The 14,391-nt window shown below is 37.9% G+C and overlaps 1 protein-coding gene across 2 annotated transcripts in view; it reads left to right on the plus strand.

Moving 5' to 3' along the window:
- The window catches only part of TBC1D4 (TBC1 domain family member 4), a gene marked incomplete at its 5' end in the record, with an annotated part of 216,670 nt that overhangs the window by 65,738 nt on the left and 136,541 nt on the right, over window positions 1-14,391 (plus strand). The window contains one exon of one of the 2 annotated variants that reach the window (XM_082675941.1): window positions 1,861-2,181. The exons of the other annotated variant lie outside the window; for it this stretch is intronic. Coding sequence (XP_082532067.1) covers window positions 2,104-2,181 — 78 coding nt within the window. Of the gene's footprint in view, window positions 1-1,860; window positions 2,182-14,391 lie in introns of those variants that run through there. 2 annotated transcript variants of the gene reach the window in all.

A 14,391-nucleotide genomic window follows, 5' to 3' on the forward strand; every position in this document is an offset into this window, starting at 1 on the left:
ATTATGCCACTTTCTTTTGGAAATCAATTATATGGAAATTTACTGAGATATTTCCCTGAAACTTACCAATTAGCTTTAAACAGAGAAGAGACCCTTAAATATATAGATATCTATATAAATTAAACATTAATATAGATACATTGCAATAAAAGGGTAGCAACTTTCTCTTGACTGAGGGCAAATGCCAGCTCTCTGTTTAGATCTAGTTTGTGATTATTACTTTGGGCCAGTGTTTTTAGTGTCTAATTTAGGGTGTTGTTGCTTTTTCAAACTTTCCCTCCCAAAATTAGCTCTGGTATTATGCCATTATAATACATTTTCTCTGTCAACTGGGTCATTTAGGCTAACTAATAGAGAATGCAGCTCTAAAATTGGCTTGATTTTTTGAAGTATAACTTGAATTAAAACTATAAGGTAAATTAAAGGAAAACTGATAAACGAATGGTGGCTAGATGTACAAACTAATGGAAAACTAAAGCAAAAATCCATTTTAAAATCCCAAAATAGCTGATACTTGATTGAATTTTCTATTTTGCTTGTAAAGACAAAGTATCAAATTAAAGATCTCCTAATCTGTGACATTTAGATATGCATTGAAGATCCCCCCATCCTTATTTTTATTAGAAGACATATTACATTGATGTTACCTTTAACATAAATGCCCAGAAAAGTTCCTTTTCACAGTCTTTCTGGGCACAGTTATAAAAGGTAATCCCATAAATGTGTAACAGAAGTACAGCAGTTTTTAAAAAGATAGATTTTTAAATATTGGAAAGGATTGAATTTTAGAAAAGAATTTTCTTTGATAATGAAACATATGCAGTAGAAATTCTCAATATTTTTAAATGAACTTATTTTTTCTTATCCAAAATTAATTAATTTTCCATATGAAATGATTAATGAGTCTTTGCTTGACAAAAAGGTAATGTGCTTCTCAAAGGGTATTTTATGATGGAGATAAATGAAATCTCATCTGGGGTGGTTTGTTATAGCTTCTCATCTTAGTTATGAGAAAAAAAGGACACTCTAATATCATCCTGTAGCTGTCCCAGAAGCAGTGGCTTTCTGAGGTCAGGCCTGAATTATTTTGACTTTTTTTTTCTTAACACTATATTTTTCAGATAGCATCCCAGGGAACTCTGTGAAGTCAGGGGCCAGAAGGATTCATCTTTGCTCAGTAGTTCACAATGTGGGTCAGCAGTATTAACCCCCTAAAATAAGGTCTGTGAGTATTACAATAGGTGGCATTAAAAACAGTCCTTAGTTCAGTAAATGTGCATTCTAGTGCATAGTCTTTGTACCCCATGTACCTATGGGGGAGGGGGCAGGAAAGGTCTTTGAAATGGAAGAACAAAAAACATAAGCAATTGATTCATCCCAATGTCAGTGATTAGGCTAAGCTGCAATAATTAACTTTAGAACAAATATGTATCTTGTACAGATTTAGAATACGGTTCTTTTTTGCTAAAAAAGTTGTCACTTTCAAAGTACTTCCATACTTGTTTTTCTTTAAAAATTTTTAAAAGGAAAATGAGGCACATTGTTTAAAAACCCAAAATTATTTCATTGGAAACAAGATTTATTAGAGAAGTTTTCTTTGACTCATCTATGATATGCTGATTCATATCATGTTTTTCTTCCAAGACTCTACACGCGACCTGTGGAATAACCATTAGTGCTCCTTTGAAGTGTAATTGTTCCTAGCAAAAATACTTATTCTGCAGTCCTTATTATAGAACATTATGTAACAGGGAAGCATTTATAAATATACTCCAAAGAAATATTTAGTAACAGGGTTTCCAATTCAACAAGAAATCCCTGAAGATTCTATTCCAGGCTCTCAGGGGTTGCAGAGATGAGTGGGACCCAACTCCAGTCCTGGAGTACTTTTGTGAATTTGATTGAGGGATAAGATCCCACAGTTAAGGAGACTGGAAATGGGGTCAGAGAGACCTAAACCAACTACAGTGATTGCAAGGATGGCGAGATCGTATGTGGCCAAAAACAGGGTCAGAAAAGACTTTGTGAAGCAAGTGGTTTGTTTCATTGTCGCTGTTCTGAGATATCGTTTGTGCCGTTGTGAGATTTGCAGAAGCACCTCAAATGCTCATGCTGTGCTGGTGGCACCCAGTTGTTCCTCTGGCTCATCACTTCTCTGAAAGAAACTTGGAAGCCAGTGCGGTAGGTTTGCCAAGATTTTCTCAGGGCTTCGTTTTGGATAAGTGGGTGGGGTTTCTGTTGAGAACTAAACATCTAAATTTTGAATGAAGAGAGATTTTTATTTGTTGACTGTTAGAATATCTAAGGTTGGGCTCTTAATAATAACCAGGTGTGTGAATCTGCTTAAATCATTCCTACTTTTATTAACTGCTTTGCGTTTTGTAGTCACTCAAGTTCCGTGTCTTAACGGCCTCGTTCAGCTCTAGTATGTGCCACGTTTCTCCTCTAGACGTTGTTCACTCCTTCTTCCTGAACGATTTCCTGCTTTTATGTTTTCTTGTTCTCTTCTTTGTCCCCATGGCATCTGCTTACTTCACTGTATTAGATGTGACATTACATTATTATTGGGTAGAATTCACAAGGATCTCACAAGGCGTAATTGTGTGGGGTTGTTTGAAACCTTTGTTATTTCTGATCATGTTCCAGGAAGCTTTAACAGCAATCTGGCTAAGATTCCTCCTTCTCTTCTTGAAAATAGAATTATCTGCGTTTCAGCTTGCTTTTAGCACTTGTAAATTTCTTGCTTATTAGCCACACCACATCTCCATTGAGAGTCAGGTAGTTTCAAACTACAGAAGGAAGGCTACTCATGAAGATTTTCTGATCATGCACTGAAGCAGCACTCTGAAAAGAAATTCACACCTATTAAAATCCAAAACTTAGGATGCTAACGCCGTACTTAGGATTTACATACCGTATATATGACTGCTTCCACCGCTCTCTGAATTTGCAAGGGCCATGTAGTTGGAAGGCTGGCTACAGCTGGTGAAGAGTGGCAGCCCTCATTGACTGGAACTTCTCTGGGGTCAAGTGTCTTTCAAATAAGAGGAGTTCCTTTCCCTTTTGTTTTGTACCACTCTGCCCAGCACTCATCACCCACTCCTTCCTGAGGAATTTTCCAGACCCAGGTTCTCTGCCCTTCTCTGGCCTATCCTCTTTCTGCTAAAATGTGTTACATGCCGTTCTTCAAACATGTTTTCCCCTCTTCTCTTTCTTTGTGTTAGTGGAGTGTTCTTCCCATTTCTGACTAGTGAAATCCTGCGTGTCTTTAAAACCTAGCAAAATGCCTCTTCCTGCACGAGGTCTTCTGATCCTTCCAGAAAATGTAATCTCCGCTAGTGGCATAATGGCCTTTTAGTGCTTATCGTATTTGGTATTGTGTGGTTATTTGTATGTATCTTACCACCCCTGAGGAGAGCCACCGCATCATAGAATTTATTTTTCTATTCCCTATAGCCTGTAACCTGGTATCAGGCCTATGGTAAACACTCAGTAAAGATTTTTGGATGTAATGAAATTTGTGAGTCCCAAATGTGCCACCACACACAAGGTGGCCATGGCTGGGAGACCACAGCCCACTTCAGCCTCATCCTTCAGCAGACTGTAAATTGTTATTCACCCTTTTACTACCGTGTGGTTCTCATTCATGTCCTTTTGTAAGGTAAGAAACATACTTATTAGAGTATTTGGAAGAATATTTTTCCTCATTTAATAATATTATCATTTTCTTTTTTTGGTACGCGGGCCTCTCACTGTTGTGGCCTCTCCAATTGTGGAGCGCAGGCTCAGCGGTCATGGCTTACAGGCCCAGCCGCTCCACGGCATGTGGGATCTTCCCGGACCGGGGCACGAACCCGTGTCCCCCGCATCGGCAGGCGGACTCTCAACCACTGCACCACCAGGGAAGCCCTAATATTATTTTTAATAGCTTTTCACATATAACTTTGGGGTATGCTTAATCTGAACTAAGATATTTGCCTTCTTTTAGTCTGTTTTTTCTTAAAGCTGCTAATAGGCTACTAAGACTAAAAAGTTGGTAAAGTCCTTGATCTTAATGAGATATATGCATTTTTAAGTAGCAATCCAAGGAATAGGGTGTGAGAATGTTGCAAAATCTTCAACAGCTTTCTTTTCTTTTTTCTCCAGCACTGGACTGGGAAGAGGCCAGAACTGTAAAGAGGCCAGATGATTGCTTAAAAACACCTCTTAGGTTGCAACAGAGCTTGACTAGCAAAACAACCTCCAGCAAAACTTTCTTAAGCAATTGTAAAATCATTTGCAGCTGAGGGAATTGTAAAATCAGTTGCATAGTAAAGGGGTTCCTTAGGTAAAGGTCATATTCCAATTTGAATTACTGTAAAAGTGCCTTGAGTTACTATAGTTATAATATCCATTTGTGCTTGTGAGAGTGAGTGAGGGAGGGAGGGAAGAATAGAGGGAGGGAAGGAGAGGGAAGGAAAGGAAAGATAACCTGCTATGTGTGCCCTGCAGCTTGGGGAACAGAGCAGACCACGTAATCAGTCATGCCAGAGCAATCTAAAGGGGAAGAAGCTGGCTGATGTAGCCAATGCCAGAGAGTAGAGAACAGTGGTTGGGAAGTACTTGTTTTCCCACTGACAGTGGGCCAGAGATAGTCCATGGAATTGTAAGTGACCATCCAGAGAAGGTATGGTGGTGCTTGTCAAGGATGGGGCAGGGATCCCCATCCCTGTGAGTGGAGCACTCAACTCTGGGCATCTGCATGGCAAACCATGCAGATATTTGCAGAGCAGTTAAGACTTTCTCTGTCCCATGACCTCCCCCGAGGGGGTCAGAGGCAACTGCACATCAGCCAGTAGGGGTTGCTCGGGAGATCTGCTGGTCAAGTGAAAGAAAAGCAGCTGGCCTGAGCCAGGGGAGGGCGACACTCTACTTTTGAATGAAGTCCAGAGTTTGGTTTTTACGTGAACTGGGTATTTAATTACTGAACTGAGACTGTTTTAGGGCCTTTTTTATTATCCAACACACCTGGCACACAACTGTCTTAGATTTAAGGCCAGAGGAAGATTTAGCCTGGCAGAATAGGTGTACAGGAGTGCTTGGGGAAGGGGGAAAAAGTTGCTTTATGACTTTTGTGTATTACACTTTGTGTCCTCGGTGTTATTTCTTCTCTCCTAGTTGTTAAGCTCCTTGAGTGTGAGTCGTTGGAAATTACAGGGATATGATTTCTTCCTTAGCCCTCAGGTCTCAGTCGTCATTGTAAATCATAGAGCTGAACACCCATTTGTTCAATACATATGTATTGAATGAATATTTGGTTATGAGATTAAGCAAAATGTGACCTTTAATTAAAAAGCAAAAAAAGTACAGTGATTACTTTTTGAAAAGAAACTGTAAATTTTAGAGTAGTTTTAGATTTACAAAAAAATTACAGAGATAGTACAGGGAGTTCCTACATATCTCATGCTCAGCTTCCCTTATTGTTAACATTTTACTTTAATATGGTATATTTGTCACTACTGATGAACCAGTGATTGCTTTTTATATATACGTATTTTACTTCTTACAGTAGGAGAAAGTAAAGGAAAACATGCCATGGTGTTTATTTCGAAGAGCAGCCATTTTGATTTGTGGATCAAGGGTTTATACTAAGTATTTGTTAAACTTCTCCGTGAGTTTGATTTCTACAAGTAATGTGCTTCCTAATTTCAGTTATAAATCAAAGTATTTTGCAAAATCCCTAGTGAGTCATATCACTCAGTCCCTTGACCCTTGAATTTCACAAAGTAGTTATGCTTTTTTTAAAAAATGGTTAAGGAAGAACTTGACATTTATGTGAGCTGTCGTTTTCTTTATTCCATGATGGATTGCTTCATGTTGTTGCCAGCAATAACACGAATTCAAAGTTAAGGTTATTTTTGGTTCAGGTGGTTGTGTACCAAACCATAAAATATCAGGAGGTGATCAAGTAAAACTTTTTGACCTAAGAAGTTTTCCTTCTGATATAGCCTGGCTTTATATCCTTGATCCAAACAAATTGTGTGATCTTCCCCACAAAATAGTCAGAAAGAAAAAGGTAGCTAATGTAAGAAAAATATTTGAAAAACCAAAGTCTAAAATGAATTCAAGCAACTAAATCAATTTTGTTTTAATAACGTGATACTTCACTGTTTGACAGAACCGCATTTGGTGATCTGTTATTTAATATTTATGTGTTCATAAGCACGGTTTAAAGCATTAAGGTAAATAATGCTGACGTTAGAAGTACTCTCAGATGGTATGCCTCTGTAAAAATGGCTTGATAAACTTGTTTTTGCAGACAACTTAATGACCTGGTGACTGTCTATGATTGAATATCTTACATCACTGCAAACTCAGTATGTCTGAAACCAATTCATCTCTTAAAGTCATGATTATTTCTCCTGACATCCCCCTTTAATCTATGGTAGTAATTCAGTGACCTCTCCTCAAGCCTCATACTTTATTTTTGATTTTCTTTCTCTCCACGCTTGCATTCATTTTTCACATTTTGACTTTGAGTGGTCTTTGTATGCATTTCTTCCTTTCCACTTCCAAATCCTTAGTCCAGAGCTGGATCACCTCATATCTGGATTATTGATATAGTGTCTTAAGTAGTCTACCTTCCTCTATTTTCTCCTCCCCGACACACACACACACACACACACACACACACACACACACACACACGCATACATACACACACACACACACACACACACACACACACTCTTTGATTGCTCTAGCTCCTGGTTAGATTAATGTTTCTCAAGTACTTCCATCATTTCAACATACTAAAAATCTTTCAGCGGATGGCTCTTTCTGCTTATAGGATGTGATCTGGGCTTCTCAGTCTGATTTTGTAGGCAGTTCATCTCTTAGTTCACTTTATTGAGAATTCTTCCTCTGCCATGCCCTTGAGTTTCCATATGTAAAAGGCGATTTAGGTGCTCTTTATTGAGACTTTCTACAGAGTGAACTAGTCTTTATTTAATAAAGTCAGCTATTTTAGTAGCAAAATCCAGAACTCAGTCAGGATTGTCCACTGGTTTAGGTGTAGAATCCTCCCTGTCTCACGTGAAAAACTGAGAATATACCCAGGCAAGCTGACTGATTCATCCTTAGCCTTCAGAAAATTCATAAGATTAAGTAAAGTTAATATTGCAAATAGAGGTAGGGCTTTTTGAACCCTAAGGGTCTTAAGAGACACTGTAGGCATCCTGTGCTTGGGGCTGTTATTACAGCTGTATACGACAATTCCAGGATTGCTCTTTCCAAATACTTTGGTCAAAGGCCCTGCCTCTGAAGCATTTGGGGAAAAGTCCTTTCCCCCAAATGTTTGTGGGTTTGAGAGGGATCCTAAAGGCCTCATAGGGCGGAGACTTTGTTGGTATATCATATATTGATATATAATTATATCAATTATAATATTGATAATATTAATTGGGTTTTACATAAGACCTCGTATTTCCTACTAAGTGGTAACTAGTTCCATTTCATTACATTGCCTGGCAAAGGTGGAAAGAATGGTATTGTATATTTTTTCACTCTAATTACCTGCATTAGAATTTGACTTGTCATATTTACCATATGCTTGCCTTTTAGGCTCAGTAAAGCAAAGGAACAGCTGTGAAGAATATTTAAATCGCTTGTAAAATATGTGGCACTGTGTTAGGGTACTTTTGGCTTTATCTCTGTGGCTTGATATAGCCTTTGCCACTTGACTTCATAGTCTGTGTGAAGTGTCTGGTATTTGAGATTGGTTAAAATGTTTTATGTCTATGCTTAGCATGTAGGTTGTGAATTTCCCCTTTCAGTATTTCTAAGGTAGGTAATTTCACTATTAATTTCCACGTGATAGTTCGGAAAAAACAAAACAGTTGTTTAATTTTTTGGTAACCAAATATAGATCTGCATATCACGTAGTGGCATTCTTCTTTGTAGTGTGCTATGACCCATCTTCTTAAGCAAATATAGCACGTGTGAAGTTTATTTATAGTTTTGAACTCTAATCTTCATTGGCTCCTAGTTTATTTGGGGCACAATGCACTAGGGTTAAGGGTTGCAATTGTTAAGTGTTAGCTGAGGAGAAGGAGACACATCGTCCTATCGTGCGTGTAACACTGAGGTGTGTCCACACCTGGATTCCTATACACATTACGGTGGGTGTGGTTTAGGTAGACCATGAGGAAGACAGACTGAAAGCATAGGGCTTTGAGTATGAAAGGGAGAGATAATATAGGAAAGCTTTGAAGAATATATTAAATAGTACTAATTAGAGCTACCATTTTTTGAGTGATTATTCACTGTGTTAAGAGCTTTATGTATATCAGCTTATTTAAAGCTCACAACAGTATTCTGAGAGGGCTTTTATTTCCTTTGTACAAAACAGGCAACTGAAGTTTAGATCTGTGGCATATCGGGATAAAGTAAATGAGCATGAATTTGGGGAACACATTTTAAAATCTTGGAGCTGAGTAATTCTTTTTTTTTTTTTTTGCGGTATGCGGGCCTCTCACTGTTGTGGCCTCTCCGGTTGCGGAGCACAGGCTCCGGATGCGCAGGCTCAGCGGCCATGGTTCACGGGCCCAGCCGCTCCGCGGCATGTGGGATCTTCCTGGACCGGGGCACGAACCCGTGTCCCCTGCATCGGCAGGTGGACTCTCAACCACTGCGCCACCAGGGAAGCCCTTGAGTAAATTCTTTATAACTTCTGTGAAGTGGATCAGAACGTTTAAAAGTTTTGCTTTCAGATTCATTTCCCCCAGAGGTGACAGAGCAAAATAAGGATAAACTGACAGTAGTATCTTTTTTTTTAAAAAAATTATTTACTTATTATTTTTGGCTGCATTGGGTTTTTGTTGCTGTGTGCAGGCTTTTCTCTAGTTGTGGCGTGAAGGTTCTTCATTGCAATGGCTGCTTTTGCTGTGGAGCACCGGCTCTTGAGCACAGACTCAGTAGTTGTGGCGCTTAGTTGCTCCGTGGCATGTGGAATCTTACCGGACCAGGGCTCGAACCCGTGTCCTCTGCATTAGCAGGCGGATTCTTAACCACTGTGCCACCAGGGAAGTCCTTGACAGTAGTATCTTAACATCCTAAGATTAAAAGAAACTTTTATAGCTATCTGGAAAAGGGGGTGTAAAATTTATCAGTTGAAGTTATACAAATGTCTAAAGAGAAGCTGGGATTACAGAGAACATTCACGACCTCTCTGAAGGTCTTTGTAGGCAACAGAATATTAATTTATTAAAGAGATTTTTAGTTTTGTTCCTTAAAGTTATGTTTAGGATTTTGTTTATTTTACTGTGAAACTTCACTAAGGATCAATCTGAATCAAACTGTGCACTTCAAACTGGAATGAACTAATTTGTAAAAATTCAAGAAGGGCTCAAATACTTTAAATTACCTATCAACCGGAGTATTTTGAAGGAAAAAAAGCCTAATGAGTATGTTTGAATAAATCCACACTGGAAAAGAATCAAATGTTTGCTAAGACTACTGAAATGGAATAACAAAATAATTGTAAACCCAGTCATTATTTTCTTAGTCTTAAATTGGGGCAGTTGACAAACTTCCTGGACAGAAATGAAAATACACTTTTAAAAATTAATAAAAAAATTAAAATTAGAAAAAAATTGTATATGTTAATTATAGAAAAAATTTAAAAACAAATTGAGCAAAGATGAAAAAAATTGCCTAAAACCAGCCATCATTGTGATATGAACATTGGTAAGATTTTGTTTGTAGACTCCTAGCCTTAAAAAAATACACATATGTATATAATTATGTGTACACACATTTATAGATTCAAAGTATAACTGTGAATAAAAGTTTTATTGAGAGTAAGACTGATAACTAGCAGTAGTTCTTTCAGAAAAAATGGCATTTTAATATATTTGGGTGTGTTTGTGTGTGTGTGTGTGAGAGAGAGAGAGAGAGTCTAGACTTTGCTCTGGGTGAAATGATTAAGACCTGAAATTTCCATTTGGCAATAAACAAGCTAAAAATGATATTAAGAAAGTAATTACATTTACAGCAGTATGAAAAAGAATAAAATACTTAGGAATAAATTTAGCAAAAGAGGTACAAGACTTATACACTAAAAATGATAAAATGTCATTGAAAAACATAAAGAAGTTCTAATAAATGGCAATCCATCTTTGTTCATAGATTGGAAGAATTAATATGGCTAAAATGGCATCCTCAAGTTGATCAATGTATTCAATGCAATCCTTGTTGGAATCCCAGCTGGCTTTTTTTTTTTTTTCTTTTACAGAAATTGGCAAGCTGATCCTAAAATTCAAGAGACCTAGAATACTCAAAACATTAAAAAAAATTTACAAAGTTGCAGGACTCACATTTATCAATTTCAAAATTTACTACAAAGCTGCAGTAATCAAGACAGTGTGGTATTCACGTAAAGATAGACGTACGAATCTATGGAATAGAATTCCAAGTCAAGAAATAAACCCTTATTGTAAATTAACTTTTGGCGAGAGTGCCAAGACAATTCAATGGGGAAGTAATTACCTTTCCAACAAACGGTGCCGGGGAAACTGTATATGCATAAGCAAAAGGATGAAGTTGCAGCTTACTTCACACGCTATCCAAAAATTAACTTAAAATGGATTATAGATCTAAATGTAAGAGTTAAAACTATAAAACTCCTAGAAGAAAATGTGGGAGCAAATCTTCATGACTTTGGATTAGTCAATGGTTTTTAGATATGATCTCCAAATAAAACGGTCAAAAGAGAAGACTAAATTGGACTTCATCAAAATTAAAAACTTGTGTACTTTTACTTTCAAGAAAACGAAAGGACAACACATAGAATGAGAGAAAATATTTGCAAATCATATGTCTGAAGGAACTTGTAACCAGATAAAGAACTATTACAACTCAATTATAAAAGCAAATCATCCAATTAAAAAATGAACAGAAGGACATAGAAGCAACCTAAGTGTCCATTGACAGATGAATGGGTGAAGAAGATGTAGCACATATCTACAACAGAATATTACTCAGCCATAAAAAGAAACGAAGTTGAGCTATTTGTAGTGAGGTAGATGGACCTCGAGATTGTCATACAGAGTGAAGTAAGTCAGAAAGAGAAAAACAAATACCATATGCTAATGCATATATATGGAATCTAAAAAAACCCCAAAAAACAAAAAAATGGTTCTGATGAACCTAGGGGCAGGACAGGAATAAAGATGCAGACATAGAGAATGGACTTGAGCACACGGGGAGGGGGGAGGGTAAGCTGGGAAGAAGTGAGAGTGGCATGGACATATATACACTACCAAATGTAAAATAGATAGCTAGTGGGAAGCAGCCACATAGCACAGGGAGATCAGCTTCGTGCTTTGTGACCACCTAGAGGGGTGGAATAGGGAGGGTGGGAGGGAGACGCAAGAGGGAGGGGATATGGGAATATATGTATATGTATAGCTGATTCACTTTGTTATAAAGCAGAAACACACACCATGTTAAAGCAATTATACTCCAATAAAGATGGTTAAAAAAAAAATGAACAAAGTATTTGAATGATATTTTCCCCAAGGAGATATGCAAATGGCCAAATGCTCAACATCTTTTGCCATTATAGAAATGCAAATCAAAACATTATGGAAATGTCAGGTTACTACTTGACACCTACAAGAACAGCAATGATGAAAAAGACAGACAATAACAAGTGCTGAGAAAGAAGTGGAGTCATCGGAATCTTTGTACACTGTTGGTAGCAATGTAAAATAGTGCAGCCACTATGGGGAACAGTTGAGCATTCCTCAAAAGTTTAAACATAGAGTCACCATATGACTCGACAGTTCCACTCCTAGGTGTCCACCCATGAGAAATGAAAACATACTGTATACAAGACTTATACATGAATGTTCATAACAGCATTATTCATAGCAGCCAAAAAGTGTAAACAAATGTTCATTAAGTGATGAACGGATAAACAAAAGTGGCATACCCATACAATGGAATATTATTTGGCAGTGAAAAGGAATGAAGTTTATGAATTACTAATACATGCTACAACACAGATGAATCTCAAAATGTGCTCAGTGGAAGAAGCCAGTCACAAAAGACCATACTGTATGACACCATTCATATAGAATGTTCAAAACAGTCAAAACTATAAGTAGAGAAAATAGATTCGTGGTGCCCAGGACTGGAATGGATGGAGGAAGGTTGAGGGTATGGAGATGTGACTGGTGATAGGTACAAGGTTTCTTTCTAGGGTGTTGAAAATGTTCTAAAATTGGGTAATGGCGACGATTACATGACTTTGTAAATATACTAAAAACCAATGAATTGAATGCTTTAAAAAGGCGAAAATTGTGATATGTAAATTACATATTCATAAAGCTGTTACAAAATGCAGTAGCTTATTTGACTTTCATCCGGACTTTCTCTTTCCTTTTCCTGTTCTGCTCATGTTTGATTCCATGTCCAGCAGTTTCCTGTCAGTTTGGGTTCCAATCTTGCGTGTGAGTCCTCGGGGAACAGTTTCTGTAGTTTAGCCCCTTAAACTTTGCCATGGGCCCCTCTCACTCATCTGTTTTTGGAGTAGACAGAAGCCTTTTGGTTTCAGCTGCTGTTCTCCCATTGGCCAGCCAGGCTTTACAGTGACTGTTGGTTACTTTGGTTCTCAGGCTCCTTAATTACCCCATGGCTTCACTTTCCTTCTTTCCTCATTGATATGGGGATTGTGCAAGTCTTGTAGCTGCATGTGATTTGTACCCAATGATTTGTATTTTGGGATTCAAGAAGATATTTTGTCACCTAGTTTTGTTGTGGATGTTGTCCATGGGTTTTGCTCTTGATATCAGTTGTTCTGTTTTTATGTGGAGATTTGGAAAGATTCAAAAACTATGCTTCCATTGCTTGCGGCCATCTTTCTCTCTCTTTTTTTTTATGATTGTAAATATTTTATTCTCTTTAATTTGGCCATCTTTCTAGAATTCAGAAGTGTAACCTTTCAGACAATTTGAGGAAGAGATTTGGAAAGAATCAGTCTGGCAAAAACAGGATGTCCTCCTGGAGATTTAATTATCCTTGAGGGAAGAGCCTGTGGCTTATTAACTTTCTAAATCTAGCACCTAGCACAGGCCCTGGCATTGGTTAACACCCAGATAAACATTTGTTGAATAAATAGATGTGCAGAGGGATGAATGACTGCTTGAAGGAGAGCGAGCTAGAATTTATAGCTAGTACGCTCTTGCCAGCGTTGACATGTGGAAGCCTGGGTGGATGGTTTCCATTCCTTATACATGTAGATCAGAAACAAGTCTGAAGTTTCGGTCAGCTATTCAGCTGTATTACCTGCCTTAGTTTATCAAGAACTTTTGTGAAATGATATATAATTATCATGATAAGTTTTCAGTATTCTTAGGGTGTTGATGATCTAGGTTGCTTGGATTCTAGCTCTACCTGAATGAATGCGTTAGATCCTTCATTGTCCCATAAGTGCTGGGTCTATGTCCCAGAAGTCTTAGATTCCCTTAGGTCCCTCTTATCCTTAGATTCCTTTTCTAACCCTAAGCCACCCTAACCTTGCTTGTGGGTAAATAAACCACGTGTATGAGACAGTATCCTGTCATGCAGGATCTTTGCAGTCTGATATGGGGGCAAACTGCCTGATCTTTCCTGAGCTCTCTGTTCCTCTAATAAATCACTTCTGTTTATTCTATTCTCCTAAGAACCTTGAAAAACTTAGTAAATAGAATTATGTATCTTAAAAAAATGAATTCCCTCAGAGCCCACCATTCTTCTGAAACTCCTTGCGGGTTGCTTTTTGCCAGCCACTGTCACGTGCCAAGTCCTTCCAGATCCTCTCATCCTCATCAACACTTACTTCCCAATGTTCCATTTTCGTGGTACTCTGTGTTTCACTCCATTTAGTCTGATAAAATTGTGCTGAGATAAAAATGAAGTATAAAGGCATAAAATGTGCTGTCTGTTTAAGATAGCCTGTTTATTTGTGTTTTAACAAAGACTTGCAACGCTTTAACTCAGAGAAGTTGATTTGGGTAGAAACTTGAATACCTTTGCCATTTTTCAAGTCCAGGTGATATCTGAGGACCTTGGAAATAATAAGAAATGCAAAGAATAAAATTGTAAGGAACACAGTGTCCACTGCCTGAGTGGCTGTGAAGATGATTAGTGTTAGATTTCTGGGTTGGACTCTTGGATAAGTTTCTTCACAGATTCTCTTGAGGTATGTGTATCAAATCAGCTTGTTAAAAAGCGAAAGAACATGTGGGCATATTGCCCTAACAGTTGGCTGCTTTTAGACACTGCAGCTGTTTGAAAGGCCTGAGTGAACTAATTAAATTATGGCTGAGAAACCTCTCTCTCTCTGATGTTAGTGCTTGCCATGAACAT

The sequence above is a fragment of the Grampus griseus genome (assembly GCF_964374135.1).
Source record: "Grampus griseus genome assembly, chromosome: 18".
In the NCBI taxonomy this organism is placed as follows: Eukaryota; Metazoa; Chordata; class Mammalia; order Artiodactyla; family Delphinidae; genus Grampus; species Grampus griseus.